This window comes from Mercenaria mercenaria, unplaced genomic scaffold (assembly GCF_021730395.1).
Source record: "Mercenaria mercenaria strain notata unplaced genomic scaffold, MADL_Memer_1 contig_671, whole genome shotgun sequence".
NCBI lineage: Eukaryota > Metazoa > Mollusca > Bivalvia > Venerida > Veneridae > Mercenaria > Mercenaria mercenaria.
The window spans coordinates 23,029-44,039 of NW_026463561.1; the positions used below are offsets into that span (position 1 = coordinate 23,029).

General features: G+C 33.0%; 1 protein-coding gene across 1 annotated transcript in view; it reads right to left on the minus strand.

Annotated features, from left to right (window-relative positions):
* Positions 1-242: 242 nt before the first annotated feature.
* Positions 243-21,011, minus strand: part of LOC128554708 (receptor-type tyrosine-protein phosphatase eta-like) — a gene marked incomplete at both ends in the record, with an annotated part of 44,451 nt that continues 23,682 nt past the window's right edge. Inside the window, 3 exons of the mRNA XM_053536017.1 lie at positions 243-515; positions 13,957-14,229; positions 20,197-20,478. Coding sequence (XP_053391992.1) covers positions 243-515; positions 13,957-14,229; positions 20,197-20,478 — 828 coding nt within the window. The remainder of the gene's footprint in view (positions 516-13,956; positions 14,230-20,196; positions 20,479-21,011) is intronic.

Sequence of the window (21,011 nt, forward strand, 5' to 3'; positions counted from 1 at the left end):
TATTTTACATATATTTAAGTTGCCGCATAATCAAATTATACGAACATACAGCAAATGGATAGAGGGCAAACCTGAAACCCTCCCTGTAAGAAACGTGAGGGCACTTAAAAATATATTGGAATAAAAACTGTGTGTCACATGTTAAATGAAGCGACATGGGATCGTTATGTCATTGCACTACTTGCTGAATATTGAAGAAAGAATAATACTTGTATAATCTGAGAATGCCTGTGATTACTTACTTGTATAGCTGATCGTTGTTGAAGGATATTCGCTATACAATGTGTCGATAATGGTAAAGACAGATATATTGTACTTTGTCCCTGCTGTCAGATTTTGGAATACATAGGTTCCATTGGAGAATCCTTTCCGGGCTACAGGTACTGGTATAAATTTGGGTTGAGAAATACTCAGTACAATTATGTCTGTTGTGTGTGATTCATTGGTTGACCACTGTACCGTTAAATATGTTTCACCATGGTCGATAACTGACACTCGAAACGGATTATTTGGTCCTGTGTATAAAAAGGCATATGTATCAACATATTATAAAATGTCAAGTATAATGAGAGCAATCCAATACCTAGAAAGTTAACATTGGTATCATGTTAGATTCGAAATAACATATCCCAAACTGTGATATTGGATAAAAGTATTGATGCTATTCAATGTTGATGATGCACTATACGAAATTATTTGAATTACATGGAATTTGTATAAGGATTTAAGTTCTAGATATAATATATGTGTAATATTGTAAAGTCCAAATAAGCGAAACTACTCAAAATTAGCTATCGGACATGAAAATATTCATGAATGTTCATTAAACTTACGCATTTCCATTTTATGCGGATAATGTAATTAAAACTAAACATCAGCTGAATTGAAACTGTATAAGAAGTTGGCACAAAATGTAAAAATGCAGTTTTAATACTCTCAGAAAACAAAACAAAACAGAAGAAAAAAAAGCGTGCATAACTCGGGTAAAATTTAAATCAGACATAAAAGTCCACAAAATTTGCTTATGTTCAATTTATGCTGAGTACACACGATGGAAATGAAGATTTAGTACTGTAAGGTCAACAAGGGACGTTCCTCAATAAATAAAAATGGGCATAAAAGTCCTGACAATATCTGCAAGTCCAATTCATTTCGTAAATATATGACAAACAGTGAAAACATATACATGTATATACACACACTTAAATTTGGAGGAGGTTTGACAAATGATTTTAACGACTTTAACATTAACTATATTATCATTATTATTATTATTATTATTATACCAGACTTATATAGCGCCATTTCTTACTATAACACACTATTACAGACTAAGTTCACTCATTTAGAAAGCAATAGACAAGAGAATAGTATTGTGGTATATACATTTAATGCACGTGCAACGCGAAATAAGCAAATTCGATGAATTGGTATCTCGGGCCTCGCCGGCAGGGTTTGTGGTGAGGAGGAATGGCAAAAAATATATCCGGCAAAAAGTTAAAAATATTTAAAATGTACATAATAAATGTATGTTACGTTGATCGTGACAAAGAAATTATTTTGAATGGAATATGCTTACTTCTAATAAGCTTAGCTTTTAGAATTAAATGGAGTTATTTAAAATGTGATCTTGAAGTGTAACTAGGACGAAATATTGTCTTCAAGCAGTTTGGCAAGTGTTGCTGTTTAACATGTACATTTGAACTAAAAAGAACATTTGATTATAAATATTGACGGAAAATTAAAAATTAAAATTAAGAAAATATGTAGGGGGTGGTGGAGGGATGCATGATCGGGATGGTGGCCATGACTGGGTGGAGGATCGAGGTAGGGGAACGGTACAACTTTGCATGTTGATAAACGTTCATTGAAGGTTTGAAAAAAATCTAAAATCGGGAATGAATTATAATAAATATTCAAGGAAAAGAAAGAAAGAAGTATATTGAAATTCTACCAAATGGTAAGTTTGTTATGTACAAATTATGTGGATTTTTAAACAATTAAATCTGAAGTAACTAAAGAAAGCCGGACGAAATTGTGTGTGCATAACCACATTATGGTGATCTAAATTTAAATTTCATAGTTCTAGGTCAAATATATCACAACTTATGAAGCAGAAATTGCCACATTTATAGTATCATATATAGTTAACACTAGAAATTTCTAAGGAACATAACTCTGGTGTTTCTCGGGCAATCTGACTGAAACTGCACGGGCTGCTTAACGTTATAGTGTTCAATATGAATTTGATGTTTTATTTTAATACCAACAACCACTTTCTAGATATGGCTCCGAAAGGTGGAACGGAAAGACGAACGGAAGGACAGACGGACGGACGGCCTTCGCCAAAACTATATCCCTCTGCATTAGTCGTGAGATAAAGGAATACAATGTACTGACCCAATGTTTCAAACATAGTTATCAGAGTCGATGTGAAAATACATATTGAGTATCGTCTGTAAATACTTGTATTAAACATTCCCGAAATGGATTCTTCTTATAAACAACACATATTGAGTATCGTCTGTAAATACTTGTATTATGCATTCCCGAAATGGATTCTTCTTATAAACAACTTAGAAAATTAAATAAAATAAATGCAACACATTTATTTATTTCAGTTGTCGTTTATCAGGAAATAATATATTCCAAACAGTAAATGAGTTCAGATGCGAACGGGTTCATATATATATAATGTAGAATGCTAATAGATGTATAGATAATATGATATTGATCTAAAAGACAAACTTTTTGTTTCTTTCAAGAGTATCTCACTTTTTTACATATAACATTTCGATCAAGGATTATAATGTACATCCTTGACGCATCCACCAAATATTTGGCCATGTTTTGTAGTTTTTTTTTCATTTATCGCTGTGTCATAATAATTTTGAAAAACAAAAATGAACTGTTGCATAATAACTCATAATTTTAAGTATTTCTAATTGGAAAATAAATCGTGTCGTGTTGATTCAAATTCCTACATGGATAATTAGATCAACTGTTTACCCCTACGGAAGGTTATTGCCTTAACTGTTTCTTAGTATATTTGAAAGTTTGTATATCAGAAGAGAAAATCATGTTTCAGAGAAAGAATTTGCGTATTCAGAAACACTTACTTGTATATTCCTGCAGCGTATATGGATTTTCACTTTGAAGTCCATCTATACAGGAATAAAGACTCAAATTGTACGAAGTCCCAGCTTGCAGATTAGCAATAGTGTATGTACCATCGCCTGTGCACAAGACCGTCCTGCTGTCATCCGATTGAATATTACAACAACTATGTCTTTGACCATTTTCATGCTGATTTTTCTCTTGTTCAACTATTTTTGGAGTAATGTATATTCTATAGTTTACCAAATCCTGCCCTTTGCCGCTGTATTGCATTGACAAAGTCATGGATGAACTGTGTTTTTCAGATACTGATGCGCTTGTTAGGCTTGGAGGTTCTAGGTATTGCAAATAAGAATGCATCAATAACAAGACCTGTCGGAGAATAGGAACGCTCGACTCTTCAACAGCCTTGTCAATTGAAGTCGAAAAGGCGGCATAATTTTGTAAAAAATCAAAACAGGGTAATAGAACCTGTACAATATATATCAGGTCATGACAATGAAAAATTGCGTGAGGTTTCAATCAATTCCCATTAGTGGGTACTGAGATACAAGATTACATACAAAAACTTAATCAATTACTGCTAAGTAAAAAAGGGGCACAATTTTGTAAAGAGCAAAATAGAGTTAAAGAAGACTGTGCATTGTAAGTTAGTTTATCACAGTGAATAAGTGTGTGAAATTTAAATCCATTCCCACAAGTGGTTACTAAGATACTAGCTTACATACAAAACATTAACCAACAACTACTAAGTCGATAAAGGGGTAACTTTTGTAAAAATGCTAATTAGAGTAATAGAATCTGTGCCCTGCATGTCAGATCATCACTGTGAATAAGTGTGAAGTTTCAATCCATTCACATTAGTGGGTACTGAGATACCAGGTTACATAATATAAAACTGTTACTAAAAATTCAAAAAGGGACACAGTTTTGTAAAAAAAGCAAAAACAGCTATGAACCTGGGAAATTTATGTCAGTTTATGAAGTTTCCATCCCTCCCCACACGTGGTTACAGAGATACCAGCTTACATACAAAAACTACTGAGATACCAGCTTAAACACGAAAAACAAATCGGGACGCGGACGCCGCTGCATAGACGAGTCCAACAGCTCTACCTATTCTTTAAATAAATGAAATAGTAAAAAAACATATACTGTACACTAAAAGTGCCTTCTGGTGGTATGTGAGTCTGCTTATGGACACTTTTCTGCCCGGGTTATATATCCTTATTTTGTTTAAAACTAGACCTGGTACTATTAACAGAAAGTACCTTGGACAGGTTCAGTCATCCTATTTTCAAAGAAGGCGTCAAATTGCACGGTCATGTCTTAATTAATTTTAGCCAATAACTATTAAACAAACCATTAAGGTGTGCTGTACTACGATACATCCTAATTTTTACGACGGGTATCAACGGCTTTATCAAAATAAGAACTTTGTTTTTCTTATGCCGATACTATTTACACACGAAATAAATGTATAAACGTATAAATGAAAATGTTGCAACATAAAATGCAGTGTATTCATCTGGACTGTCGGCGTCTTCCAAGTCAAGGTGTAAAGTTCTTAGATAGCCTTAGCTTTGTTATCTATGTTCTGATTTTTTTATTAAATATTTTTTTATCAATAAACACGACGTCTAAACTATATCTGCAAAATCTAGGTGATTTAGGGTTAAAAAAAATTTAGGCTACTTTTTTGTTACATCAAGTTTGGATGAATATTGATAGAACTATGTCACAACGCAATGATTTTCTACCAAGGCTCAAAACGGGATCAAAAGGATCTTATAAAAGTAACAAATAAAATGTAGAGCATTCTTGTCTTAGTCATAACATATATGCCAACATAACAGGTCGCATTTCTCAGTATGTGTCTACATATATATTCGAGGATAAGGTCCGAGTTTTTTAAAATGTATTTAAATATTGCAACATTTTCTCAATTTTATTTTCAACCCTAAATCCAATTTAAACTGACAGAAGTAAAACTAAAACTTTGTATACTGATCCTGATGTGTGTTACCATTCAATTGAACATATAATCTTAAAGGTCATGGTTAAGGAGGGTAAATGCAATTATTTCTCTCTGTCATTCATATTATAACAACAGGTAAAATACAATACTTAAACAATGAAAAGTGTTTCGAGTTGGTGGCGTTATCCCTGTTAAATACATGCAAATTCTAATTTTCAAATAGAATTTCTTCTGATTGAAACAGTATGAGTAGTAATCTATGCAATATGGCAAGAAATAGATGCTGCAAGGAGAACATAAATATGTTAGAATTATTCCTTTAAAGTATTATTTACAATATCATTAACAGTGAATAGCTTTGAGGAGATTCTCAAAGATTTCTGCCGATTGAAACTGTTAACTTTTAGCATGCCATATATAGTGGACGCAACTTGACCCCGATGGTTGACCTTTGTATTATAATACATAATGAGGCACAACCTATTATTGAAAAGGAGTGTAGGTAAAACACGAGCTGCACGAGAAAAGGAAATATGAATTCATGTAAATATAAATTAGTGTATTTGAACGTTTTAATTGATCAAATGTAAGTATATATACTTTGATACTGCAATGTATACAAACTAATTCCTAATAAATATACACGGCTACCCAAAGCACCCTTGATTTCTATAATGAAATAATCGATATGAATAACCAGCCTAAGGTCAACCATCGCGGTCAAGTTGCGACTACTATATGCGTCATCGAGTTTTAGAAGAATACAAAATACAATAAATATGCATGGAAAAGGAAAATATGATAGTCACGAAAATCATTCTGTGGAAGTTAATAAAACTTGTCTTGGGTGTTCCTCGGGCATTCTTATTCCAATTTATTCAAACAAATCCGCTTGTGTGGATATAGGGACCACAAGAGCTGAAAAAGAGACAAAAGCATCATCTGCTGGTCCAATTTTGAAAACATTTCACACATATTGTCCTTATGTGACCCTCTTCTAAGAAACAAAACACATGGTGACCAGATGGCATGTTCACTTTTACATATATGGTGGAAATTTTAAGATCTTCTTGTATGAATCTGTTTGTCCAACATGACCACCAGAACTATTTTAACAAACCTGAGGGACAAAACTATTATAAAAAGTCTGGTTAAGAACCATGCACCATGAAGTTATTAAAGTGAAAAAGTTACTTCTTTTAGACCTGGTAGCCCACTAAGTAAGAATCACTATAACAATTTTCAGATTATATAGTAAAAGTTTAAATAATAGACATTTTTTATTTGCTAAATGAAACAGTAAACCACACTCATGTGTCTCTTTACAAACTGACAAAACCTTTGGTATAATTACAACTAAGGCTTCTCCTGACCTGACCTGGTCTGCCCCGATCGAAAATTGCACTCATCAGGCCATATCAGAATTAATTCAATAAATTTTTTACTAGATAATCATTATCAGAAAAGAGGATTTAAATCAGACCAGCGATTTCTAACAAGAAGAATTTTAAAATTGATTTCCACGCCACACATATTGAGAAAATTGACTCCCACCCTAAGCCGTGCTTTCTGAATATTATAGATACTTTAAACAATCTTAAAAGAAGGTCACCTATGAAACATGTCTATGAAAAGATTTAGATAATTGAAGAGGACAATAAGGAGATGTCGTTTGAATAGTTATGTATTCTCAGCTCTTGAGCTCGTGTTGTCTTTTTTTTACAAAACGGACCGCTTTCGCCTACAGTCGTCGAGTAACTGTGACCAGTAGATGAACCTATCCTCTTTGAAGAGCAAAAGATCAAATGTTAGACTTACGATAATCTTGTAACCTGAAATAGTTCTGTGCCACCGTTCCAACAAATGTGACCATCCAAGAAACATCCATGCCAAATTTTATCAAGTGCACCAAATGAATCTGGGGAGATATCGTTTGAACTAAAGTGTGGGGAGGAGCACCGGACGACGGTCATATGATGGACGATAAGTCATTACAATGTTTCATCCGAGCACATCGTGCTCTGGTGACCTAAAATCAATGTCTCAAAATACCGTATCATCTACATGGATTTGTTAATTAGTTATAAAAAATCTCAATGCAGGTGATGACGGGAATAGCTCGAGGGTGATTAAGGTGGAAATGAAGCTCTGAATCTTTTTCATGCATGCGATGTAAACAAAAAATAATGAAAATTAGAAAAATAGAATGACTTTCTTTATATTACTGTGAGAAATGTCCATAAAACGGTAAGAAATCATCACGTTTCAAAAATAGGCAACAACGTTGAGTCCCGGTTTACAAGTTATGGAGATTGTTACCGTGCAGTCATGCAGATGATGATAATAAGGATACATTTAAAGTTTTAAGTCATTATCTTATATATCTTATTATCTTATATTGTACAAAAATATATCCAGAAAGCGAACACTGCCAAAATACAATTAGAGTTATGGGGATTGCAACCACACATGCAGATGATGATTATAAAGAAATGATTTATCTTTTTAAGTGCCAAATATATGTCTATAAACGAAGATTTCGAAAATATTAACATGAAAATAATTCAAAGTATAACAATTTGGTGGCCTTGACCTTTGGATTAATGTGCCCCTGCATGTTTGTATGCTGGACAATGTTTATCTGAAGTTATAGTAAGATAAAAGCAAATAGTAACAAAGATATGAAATAAAAACAAAGGTTGCAGAAAAAACCTTTAACCTTAAACGTGTAACACCTTGGTGACCTTGACCATGGGTATAATGGGCCCAGCCCCTGCATATGCTTTGTTTGCATGCTGAACAATATTAATTTGAAGTTACAGTAAGATATAAGCAATTGTAAAAAAAGAAAACAAACGTTGCCGAAAAACTTTAGCCAAGAAAGCTTACGTCGACCCGACGCCGACGCCTGGACGAGTAGAATAGCACCCCTATCCTCCGAAGAGTGGAGTTAAAATGGCAAAGACTTTTCAATGTATTAGATTCGATCCTGTTGGTGTTCAGCTTCCTGGCGGTTTTAAAGAGGTAGCCAATACAATAGAGAAAAGTGGAAACTTCACAGGACTTCCATAATTAAAGTACAGTAACATTACAAAAATAGCCTGATCGCAACATGACAACAAGTTGCGACCCACACTTCAAAGGTGCCATTTTTATGTAGATTCATTAATATCAAATAAGTTTTTGAAGTTAAAGACAGTATTGCTGTGTCATCAAATCTCGCTTGTTTAGTTTTTTCTACAAAAAAGTCACCAAAGGACAAGCATTCCACGAAAAGATGACTCGTCTGAAAGACTTTCACAGCTGCTATCATTGACAATATTGACGGGTTGGATGGGAACAAATCGTTATCTCTATCATACTTGGAGATAGGAAATGCCTAATTAGGATACAACAAGGCAAACGAAGTTTGATGTAAAGTACCATCCTTAGTAATCTTGCACTGAAGATATATGTTTTACACAGAATCTCTAAATGAGAAAAGAAAAAATATATCTAGTACAACTGAAGTAATACTTACTTGTGTAACTCGTAAACACTAAAGCGTTTGTGCTGTTGAACTGTCCAACAACGGCAATTACTGAGAAATTATACAGAACGCCGCCAGTTAAATTTTGAAATGTTTTTTTGACGAGTGCTGTTTCATTTCTATAAATTTCTTTCACTGAATTATTAATATCGTTTGCAATCCAGATCAGGTACTTAGTACAATTTTTATTCGAATTTGGAACCATTTGTACTGTAATGCTATGTTCAGTAATTTTCACAATCTTTACTTCTTTTAGTTCTACGTCTTCTGGCTCTGAAAAATATATTAATATAACATTCGATTTTAGTAACAATGAATAATAAAGAAACAAGTCAATCGGTAATGTTGTAAAACGGGAGTTTCGTGTTAAATTGCTGTTTTCAATATTGAATTAGCCATTTGTCGCAGCTCATGCTGCATGGCTGTTGTCCTGTGTGATAATTAAAGTATTTTGTGTTCTAGATATACAAGAAAACAGCTACTGAACAAAAATACAAACATATTACAATGTGCGAATAAGACTAAAATGTTCATTGTTTAATTCTAAAAGTCCCCAAATAATAACATCTTTCTCTGAAAGCGATTGCGGTTTAAACATCAAACTCATCAATAAGAGTCTGCTATTCCTTTGCTTGGTTGCATTATATGCTTCCAAAGGATCTCTTAAGACCTCTCAAGATTTTATTATATGAATCCTGAATAGCGATATAAAACTTCATTTTGCAATTCAATTTGGAGTTAAAACTACAAAGTGCAAATTAGATTGAAATGTTACAATTCAAAGCCTAATAACGAAACGAAAAATCTATCTCCTTTCTTGGAAAGCGAATCGCGGTTCATATATATCGTGAACCGCAAAATAAATCATAGCTTTCAGAAACCTAAAGGGGCGGAGCAATTGTTTTGCTATGGTTATGCAGGTGAAACGATATCTTTAAATGTTATAATTGTAAATGTTGTGTAAACTGACTGGAACACTAGCGAATTTGCATGTTTTTTTCATTAACAAATATTCCTAATAGTCATCTTCTAATGACAAATTCAACGATGATTTAGCGTTTATTGTCGTTCTTGAAATACAGCTTTCTGAATGACGACTGAAATTGTCCTGTGGATACGGAAAAACTTTTCAACAGCTAACCATCAGCATAATTGACTGATTACACCAAACAGGAAGTGATAACTCAGTGTTAAATGTAAAGTAGTCCAAAATGTACTGACATGCTGTTGATGAAATCTGGTATAATGAGTCATAATTTGAATTTATTGTAATTTCGAAATGTCCTGAACGACATGCATACCTTCAAAACACACTGTCATGCATTATTTGGCGGCCATATACTCAATTCTTCGTTGAAATTATTCGCACCTTTGAGATATACGTATGTTCTGTTTATTACAAATGACCCCTTAGTGTGACATGTTGATATTTGACTTTCGGTAATTATTTTTGGATGTTGTTGCTAATCTAATGCAACATCATTCTTTTCTATCAAATCATGCACAAGTATGTATTTTAAATAAGGAAATGTTTGACAGACCCCGACCATAGCGCTGACATCCCAACCACCTCATTAGCAATCATCTGTTGTAGTGAGTATCAGTTGTTTAAAATGAAATAGACGTTATGATTGTGACTGTGCTAATACATGCTTGGAAGTCGTGAATCAAAAGCATTTTGTACTAAATATTTTAACCCCAAGTGCTTTTCTTCGGCGTTTCGAACCGCCTCATTAGCCTAGTGGTAGAGCCTCCGCTTCGAGTGCGAGAGGTCGTGGGTCCGATCCTCGGCCGCGTCATACCAAAGACGTAAAAAATGGTACTTGTAGCTTCCTCGTTTGGCGCTCAGCATTAAGAGGGTAGTGCTAGGACTGGTCAGCCCGGTGTCAGTATATGTGACTGGGTGGGGTTTCATGTCACGTGTCTACGGCGTGATATTCCAGTGAGGCAGCACTATAAAGTTGGGCATTGTGCTCACTGCTACAAGTAGATACCGTTGTTTATATGACTGAATAATTGTTGGAAAAGACGTTAAACCCGAACACACACACACACACACACACACACACACACACACACTCGGTGTTTCGAAGCGTAACAAATTTCCGCAATGGTTATTTTTAGCCCACAAGTTTATTTTAGCACACAAGGCCGTATTATTGCGCTTTTTAATAAATATTGTCGATATTAAACGCATTGTTTTATATGATACACACTTTTTAGATATGTCTCTGCTAGGTTTAGTATGGTTGTGTAATTATGCAAAACGATTGTTAAGTGAAGGAGGTAGAACTACTTTTACGCACTATTTTATTAGGCATTTTGCATTAAGAAATTACTTGATTTTTGAAAGTCTGTATTAACATTGAGGCGGACACTCCGTCCAAAAATCATTTTGCAATACAATTCAATTGTTAAATTTTTAATTCTAAAATTTCAGATCATATATCTAAGCCATAATACATGTATCAATCACAATATTTTCACCACTTTTTAGTTTTCGTTTTAAAATATAAAAAATGTTGTTTTTATTCCAAGATACATGTATTTGCTTTTTATAGCTTAGAAGGGTCTTTCTAGAATCTATAATTAGTTCTTTGAAAAATAGGTAGATCGAGCCAACTTTTGGCGCTTGGTCACATCAGTTAAAACTAATTTTATCTGGTATTCAACATAAAATGATATAATTCCCAGATGTTATTAGCCTAGATTTCTGCTGAACGTGATTTAAAGATAATTCTAAACACATGAAGAATAAAAACAAGAGATTCTAACGGGCCTAAGACGCTTATTTTGTCTATTTGTTTTACCTTGCATTTGACAAAGTCCATTGAGCATTTCATATAAATGTTAAGTTGGTTCCAGACATATATATATATACACACACACTCCCTCTGATATTCACAAAAAAATGCAAAACGTATCATTTCTTCATCTATTTCAACTGACTACATGAATTTGAATAACTTCCATTGTTATAACTGTGTACATTATTCAGAATTAAAGGACACGGGTATGAAAACATGTAAGATTTTAACTTTTTAGTTAAACGAAGGACTACTAGAAAATCCAAAGTGTTTAAATAAGAGATTACAGGAAAATGAAACTTACTATTAAAAAGACAAAATGAACAATGGAAACACTGGCATTTTTCAGTATTTTTTAAATAACAGATTACTGGAAAGTGAAATTTCCCTGTGCGAAATGTGTTTACTAACAAAGTTAAAGAGACTGAAGATATGCATAATTTTCAATATTTGTTTTAGACAATAAATTCCTGGAAAAGAAAAGTATCTGTCCAAGTTTTGAATATTACTTAGGAAATATCTCGGGGTACCGATCTGTATCTCTAGAATTCTGGATTAATTGATTACTTCTAGTGCAAGTATTAGACAAACATTTTTTTTCCTGGAAAAATCACATTTATCTGATATTCATTAAATAATAGCATAACAGAAAACTAAGTAATATTTGATAATTTATGGATGTACTGAAATGTACATATACTATAAATACATTCAAAAATAAGTAGTGTGTACATGTATATATACATTTAGATAAAAATACTTGCCGAATGCTTTAAAGGGACTGCGCCCGACGTATAAACGCCCATCATGTATAAACATTGCCAAATCATGGTTTTGATATAAATTATTTCTTAATTCTTAAAAGTATTTTATAGTAAAAATAGTTTTATAAATCCCTTCTTTTGTACATAAAACTTTGTTTCAGTTCGATACCCTTTGTTATTAAGTTTTTATTATGATACTTTTAACTGGAAAATAAAATTTATTTTATTTTTTAAAAATGTTTTTTCAACTTTTACTTACATTTACATAACAAAGAATTCTCTTTTTCAAACTAATGTAAAAGAAATGTTTTTTTCCTTAGTGATGTTAAGAAATATAGAGGCATTACACTAGTAAGCTGCTTCTCAAAAATATTTACCATGATTGCTCTGAATAAAAGGATATCAGATTTGTGTGAATGCAATAACGTTGTAGTTATGCCTAATTTGGCTTTCGATAAGGTCTTTTGACTATTGATGCAATATTTGTATTAATTGCAATTGATAGAAAAACTTTGAATGAAAATGGAAGGTTACATTGTGCCTTTATTGACTTTGACAGCGTGTATAGTAATGGCCTCTGGTTTAAGTGTTTTAATCTTAGTGTTCTAGCAAAAACACTGCGGATTATATGTGATATGTACTCAGAATTTAAAGTTCGTGTCGGAGGTTGTAAAACATATTCAGATTATTTCGAATGCCGTATTAGATTGAAACAAGGGGAAGTAATGTCCTCTTTACGTTTTTTTATTATTCTTAGAAGATTTACAGTTAATTCTACTTATTTTGTATGCATTTATAGTTGATAAATGAACTCATTGCAATTAGACAAGGTAAAATAAAACGTCATAATTAGACATTTGTTTACTGCCAATTTTACATAACCATCATTTACATACTTTACTTTTTCCCGTCATTGCCATCAATTACAATTATGGAAAGTTGAGTTTTATTTCGCTTAAACGTTTACAGTTGCTGTCTTAAATTTAGAAATATGCTTACACATTCAGTTTGTACAAAAATAATTCTAAAATTAATAAGAAAAAGCTAGTGTTCTTTTGTTGTACACACCATTATGTCAAGTATCATTAAATCCCCTTAAAAAGGTTATGAAATTTTGAAACGTGAAAATTTAAGTGCAAAAAGTGAGAACTTAGTTAAAATCACAGCTGATGTTCTCAGCAATTTCTTTATTACAGTCTATCACTATGTTTGATAAGTTTTATTACTGCGTTAAACTTTAGTGCAGAGTGGAAAATAGGCAAAATTACTTGCTATTTAAAAAATTGAAGTAGGATCTAAGTTTTGTTTCGGATTGACGGACATAAAAATGAACAAATAGGCAGACAAACATACAGAATATTGCCTCCTAGTATTTACCATATATCATAAAATATTTTATGCACTTTTTAAGTTGTCACAAGAGGATCTTCTTATCATATTTTCTTGTCATATCTTAACAACTAAACAGAAAGACGGGACTTTCATAAGTATACCGAATTTCATTTAAATATTTGACATACTTTTAAGTTGCCGCATAATCAAATTATACGAACGGACAACAAATAGATAGAGGGCAAACATGAAACTCTCCCTGTAAAAACGTGAGGGTCCTTAAAAATATGTTACAATAAAAACTACATGTACATGAATGTGTCACATGTTAAATGAAGATACATGGGATCGTTATGCTATTGCAGTATCAGCTGAATATTGAAGAAAGAATAATACTTGTATAATCTGAGAATGCCTGTGATTACTTACTTGTATAGCTGATCGTTGTTGAAGGATATTCGCTATACAATTTGTCGATAATGGTAAAGACAGATATATTGTACTTCGTTCCTGCTGTCAGATTTTGGAATACATAGGTTCCATCGGAGGATCCGTTCCGGGCAACATGTACTGGTATAAATTTTGGTGAAGAAATACTAAGTACAATTATGTCTGTTGTGTCTGATTCATTGGTTGACCACTCTGCCGTTAAACTGGTTTCACCATTGTCGATAACTGACACTCGAAACGGATTATTTGGTCCTGTGCATAAAAAGGCATATATATCAACATATTTAAAAATGTTAATAAGAATAGTATAATATTTAAGCTTATTGGGACTTCCAAAATGTGTTCGTATCTACCGATTATTCGTATCAAGCGAGTTCGCTATTACCGAAATAATTTTACAAAGAAAATAGAAGGAATCGGCCGGAGAATTCGGACTTTGTTCGTTTAATCCGAAAATTCGTATCAAGCGAGTTCGTATTAAGTGGACTCGACTGTATTTAAATACATACAATTATCAGTGTAAATTTAAAACTTGAAAATGGCGGAGAGATCGTTCCTCAACAGCTTGTGTTCAAATAATACACAGATAATTCTGAATGATTTGTGATCCAAGTACAGAGATAAAAACTTTTCGCCGACTAAAAATCAGATGAAACGATTTCCTGTAATGGTCCGAGAGCTCACAGACTTTTATTGCAACAAATGAGGCCAAAAGAAATTTATACATTTTTGGAAACAATATTTCATATCCTCCATGAAAACCATGAAAACCTATTTCTTAAGTATCAAAGCCGTGCCTATCTATATTTGTTCACTTATGTTTGTGATAAGGGATGTAAAACTGTCTAATGAAAATATAAGGGGATAGGGTAAAGTTTGTGTCCACCAGTTTTTTCACTGCCTAATTACAGTAACATTTTGATTGTCAGTAAATGTATTTATGTCAAGGAATGACAGCAATAAGAAATTCATCAAAATGGAATGTAGAGCAAACTTGATATTCAAGGTCTAATGTCAAACTATTTTCTAAGACTAAAAATAAATTTCAAATATGCCAATTTTTGTGATTTTCATATAAAGTTGACATTAGACCTTGAATAGCAGTCCATTATGGCATAAGAAACATACACACATATATGACAAATAGGACAAATAGTGAAAACATATATATAACACACACTTAAATTTCGAGAAAGTCTGACGAATAATTTTAACGACCTCTTTTTATTTAACAGTAATTGCTTCAATTAAATTACAATGTTAAGACTAAGTTCACTCATTAACAAAACAATAGACAAGAGAATATATTGTAGTATATAAATTCAATGTACGTGCAATCTGAAAAAAATGCATTGTTATTAGAGCAATATAAAAACACATGTCATATCGGGTATCGTCTTTAAATACTTGTATTATACATTCCAGAAACGGATTCTCATTATAAACAATGGAACAAAACATTAATTCAAAATTTACAACACATGTAATAATGTCTTTCAATTTTCGTTTATTAGGAAATAATATATCACAAACAATGAGTGAATTCATGTACGAAGGGATCTTATGATATGATATTACGGATCTAAAAGACAAGCAATGTTGTTTTTTTTCGAAAGCGTATCACTTTTTGAAATATATCATTTCGACCAAGAATCATTATGTACAATGTACATCCTTGATGCTTCTACCAAACATTTGCCTGAGTTTTGCAGCGCATCGTTATGACGTATATCGCTATGACATAATAATTTTGAAAAACAAAAATGAACTGTTGCATAATTACGCATAATTTTAAGTATTTTCAATAGGAAAATAAATAGTGTCGTGTTAATTTAATGCCTACACGGATATTTAAATCAACTGTTTACTCCCTACGGAAGAATATTGCCTTAACTGTATCTTAGTATATTTGAAAAAGTTTGTATATCAGAAGAGAAAATCATGTTTTAACGAATCTAAAATATCAGCCAAACGAACAAGAACTTGCGCATTCAGAAACACTTACTTGTATATTCCTGAAGCGTATATGAATTTTCACTTTGAAGTCCATGTATACAGGAATAGAGACTCAAATTGTACAAAGTTCCAGCTTGCAGATAAGCAATAGTGTATGTACTATCGCCTGTGCACAAGACTGTCCTGCTGTCATCCGATTTAATACTACAACAACTATCTTCTTGATCATTTTCTTGCTGATTTTTATCGTGTCTAACTATTTTTGGAGTAATGTATATTCTATAGTCCACCAAATCCTGCCCTTTGCCGTTGTATTGCATTGACAAAGTCATGGATGAATTGTGTTTTTCAGATATTGATGCGCTTGTTATGTCTGGAGGTTCTAGGAATAGCAAATAAGAATGCATCAATAACAAGACGTGTCAGAGAATAGCAACGCTGGACTATACTACAGCCTTGTCAATTGAATGAATATAAAGTCGAAAAGGGGGCATAATTTTGTATAATTGCAAAACAGGGCTAAATGGAGAACATAAATATAGTTATGTGTTAGAGATCATTCCTGAAAAGCATTATTTACAATATCACTAACAGTGAATAGCTTTGAGGAAAGATTTCTGCCGATTAAAACTGTTTAACTTTCAGCATGCCATACATGCGTCATCAAGTTTTAGAAGAATACAAAGAACAATTATTATGCATGGAACAGGAAAATCGTGATAGTCAAGGAAACCATTCTGTGGAGGTTAATAAAACTTGGCTTGTGTGTTCCTCGGGTATTCTTATTCCAAATTTGTTCAAAAAGTTTCGCTTGTGTAGATATAGATGTTGCAAGAGCTGAAAAAGAGACCAAAACATCTTCTACTGGTCCAATTTTGAAATAATTTCACACAAATTGTCCTTATACAACCCTCTACCAAGAAAAACATGGTGACCAGATGGCCCATACACTTTTACAGATATGGTGGAAACTTTAAAGATCTTCTTGTATTAAACTATTTGTCCGACATGGCTACCAGAACTTTTTTAACAAACGTGAGGGACAAATATTATATAAAGCCTGGTTAAGAACTATGCACCATGACGTTATAAATGTGTCCTTTTTAGGTCTGGTAGCCCCCTAAGTAAGAAGCACAGATAAATAACAGACATTTTTTTATTTACTAAATGAAACAGTGAACCACACTTATGTGTCCCTTTACAACCTGACGAAACCTTTGGTATAGTTACAACTAAGGCTTCTCCTGACCTGGCCTTAACTGCCCCGATCGAAAATAGAGCTCATAAGGCCATATCAGAATTATTTCAATAAACTTTGTACTAGATAATTATTATACGGAAAGAGCATTTAAATAAGACCAGCGATTTCTAACAAGAAGAGTTTTAAAATTGATTTCCACGCCATACATACACTTAACGAAACTTAAAAGTGTGCATGTATAAATGGGGTCATATCTCCGTCAATATTGGCCAGATCATACTGAAATTTTCAACAAGTACAGATGGCATGCATGCTATGATTATCCGTTGATTTTATTTGATAGAAAACAAAACTCTAACCATCATGAACGAAAAATATAACTGAGTGAATAGGTCAATTTCACAATTGTCGTTACTTTAGTATCGCGTATGTCCACCGCTACTGTTGATAAGAGCCTCACATGGACGTCGTATGGACGTGACGTACCGTTCCATTTAATTTTGAAGAAGATTTGCCCACTCCTGAACAATTTTCGCGCTTAGATATTCAATATTTTGTGGTATAGCGTCGCGCAACCTGTAAATGATACGGACAACACAACGTTATAAATCAATACATATCGATGCAAATTTATTTTATTTTTATGGATGTTTTCAATAAAAATTAAATTTAGGTGACTTTCGATTAGTCTGATACAAACAATTAATGAGACTTTATTAAAGTTATGACGTACCTCTGCGTTCAATAAATTGACGGCTATTCCACGTTGCTCGATTGATATACGTCCTATTCCGTGTTTTCTTGATATGCGTATTGATAATCCGTGCACGATAGAAGTACAAACATTATTTCGCGCACGATTTTTTTCGTGTAATGTGTGTATTTCGTTGTTGCATGGTTCACCGAGCCGTGTACAGTTCATTTACTAGGTCATGCGTATTTACACTTTTTCAAACTAAACTTTCTCTACTTACAAAATGATCTTTCTACTTTCCGATTATGTTTTGTTTTAGCTTGAGCTCACGTTTTTCTTATACTAGAAACTTTAAACTATGGAAGGCGGAGTTAAGGTTACAAAACGTAATCTTTAATGTTTACAAACACGATGTTTACAAAAACGAACTGTAATATAGATTTATAGATATTATGACGAAATGATACTCGGAATGTAGCCAATAGCCAACACACAAAATTCTGTGCAGAAATTCCCATAAATGAAAAAGATAAAATGAAATGATTTATGCTCACTTATAAGATTTGTTAAGTGTACTGAGAAAATTGACCCCCACCCTAAGCCATGGTTTTTGACTATTAGAAATACTTTACACAATCTTAGAAGGTCACCTATGAAACATGTCTGTGAAAAGATTTAGATAATTGAACAAGACAATAAGGAGATGTCCTTTGAATAGTTATGAATACTCAGCTCTTGATGTCATGTTGTTTTTTTACAAGTCAGACCGCTTTCGCCTACAGTCGTCAAGTAACTGGCCAGTAGATGAACCTATCCTCGTTGAGAGGCAATAGATCAAATGTTAGATTAACGGTAATCTTTTAACTTAAAAAGGTTTTCGTGTTTTAGAACTGGTGGCCGTTCTTTGCAACCATTCGAACAAATGTGACCATCCGAAAAACATCCATGCCAAATTTTATCAATTGCACTAAATGGTTCCGGATGAGATATTGTTTGAAGTAAATTTGTGCGAGAGGCACCGGACGACGGTCGTACGATGGAGGATAAGTCATCACAATGTCTCATCAGAGCAAATCGTGCTCAGGTGACCTAAAATCAATTGCTCAAAATGATGGGAATATCTGGCTAGCTTGAGGGAAATTTAGGTGGAAATGAAGCTCTGAATCTTTTTCATGCATGCGATGAAAACAAAACATAATGAAAATTAGAAAAAAAGAATAACGTTATAAATACTGTGAGAAATGTCAATAAACCGGTAAGAAAACATCACGTTTCAAAAATACGCAACAACGTTCATTCCCGGTTTAGGAGTTATGGAGACTGCTAGCACACAGTCACGCAGATGATGATAATAAAGATAAATTTAAAGTTTCAAGTCATTATCTTATATTGTACTAAAGTTATATCCAGAAAGCGAAGATTGCCAAAATACAATTGGAGTTATGGGGATTGTAACCACACATGCATATGATGAGTATAAAGAAATGATTTATATTTTTAAGTACCAAATATATGTCTATAAACGAAGCTTTTGGAAACATTAACATGAAAATAATTCAAAGTATAACAACTTGGTGGCCTTGACCTTTGGGATAATGGACCTAGCCCCTGCACAGACTTTGTTTGTATGATGGACAATGTTTATCTGAAGTTACAGTAAGATATAAGCAATAGTAACACAGATAAGACAGAAAAACAAAGGTTGCCGACAAAAACTTTAACCTTAACAATAATCTAAGTATAACACCTTTGTGACCTTGACCATGGGTATAATGGGTCCAGCCCCTGCACATACTTTGTTTTCATGCTGAACAATATCAAGCTGAAGTTACAGTAAAATATAAGCAATTGTAAAAAAAGTAAAACTAACGTTGCCGAAACACTTTAACCAAGAAAGCTCACGTCGAACCGACGCCGACGCCGGGACGAGTTGAATAGCACCCATATCCTCCGAAGAGTGGAGTTAAAATGGCAAATAATTTTCAAGGTATTAGATTCGATCCTTTTGCTGTTAAGCTTTCTAGCGGTTTTCAAGAGGGAGCCAATACAAGACTTCTATAATTAAAATACAAAAACAGCCTGATCGCAACATGACAACAAGTTGCGACCCCACACTTCAAAGGAACCAATTTTATATAGATTTATTAATATCAAACACGTTTTTGAAGTTAAAGATTGTATTGATGTTTCATCAAATCTGGCCGATAGTTTAGTTTTTCCTGATAAGATTCACGAAAGGACAATTATTCCACGAAAAGATGACTCGTCTAAAAGACTTTCACAGCTACTATCATTGACAATGTTGACGGGTTGGATGGGAAAAATCATTATCTCCATCTATATCTAGTACAACTGAAGTAAGACTTACTTGTGTAATTCTGAAACACTAAAGCGTTTGTGCTGTTGAACTGTCCAGCAACGGCAATTACTGAGAAAGTATAGAGAACGCCGCCAGTTAAATTGTGAAAGGTTTTTGTGACGTTTGCTGTTTCATTTCTATAAATTTCTTTCACTGAATTATTAATATCGTTTGCAATCCAGATCCGGTACTTTGTACATTTTTTATCCAAACTTGGAACCATTTGTACTGTAATGCTATGTTCAGTAATTTTTACAATCTTTACTTCTTTTAGTTCTACGTCTTCTGGCTCTGAAAAAATATATGAATATAACATTCAATTTTGGTAACAATGAATAATAAAAAAACAAGTCAATCGGTAATGTTGTAAAACGGGAGTTTCGTGTTAAATTGCTGTTTTCAATATTGAATAAGCCTTTTGTCGAAGCTCATGCTGCATGGCTGTTGTCCTGTGTGATAATTAAAGTATTTTGTATTCTAGATATACAAATAAAAACAGCTACTGAACAAAAATACAAACATTATACAATGTGCGAATAAGACTGAAATGTTCATTGTTTAATTCTAAAAGGCCCAAAATAATAACATCTTTCTATGAAAGCGATTGCGGTTTAAACATCAATTTCAATCAATAAGAGTCTGCTATTCATTTGCTTGGTTGCATTACATGCTTCCAAAGGATCTCTTTACAAGATTTTATTATATGATTCTTGAATAGCGAAATAAAACTTCATTTTGCAATTCAATTCGCAGTTAAAACTACAAAGTGGAAATTGAATTGAAATGTTACATTTCAAAGCCTAATAACAAAACAAAAAATATAT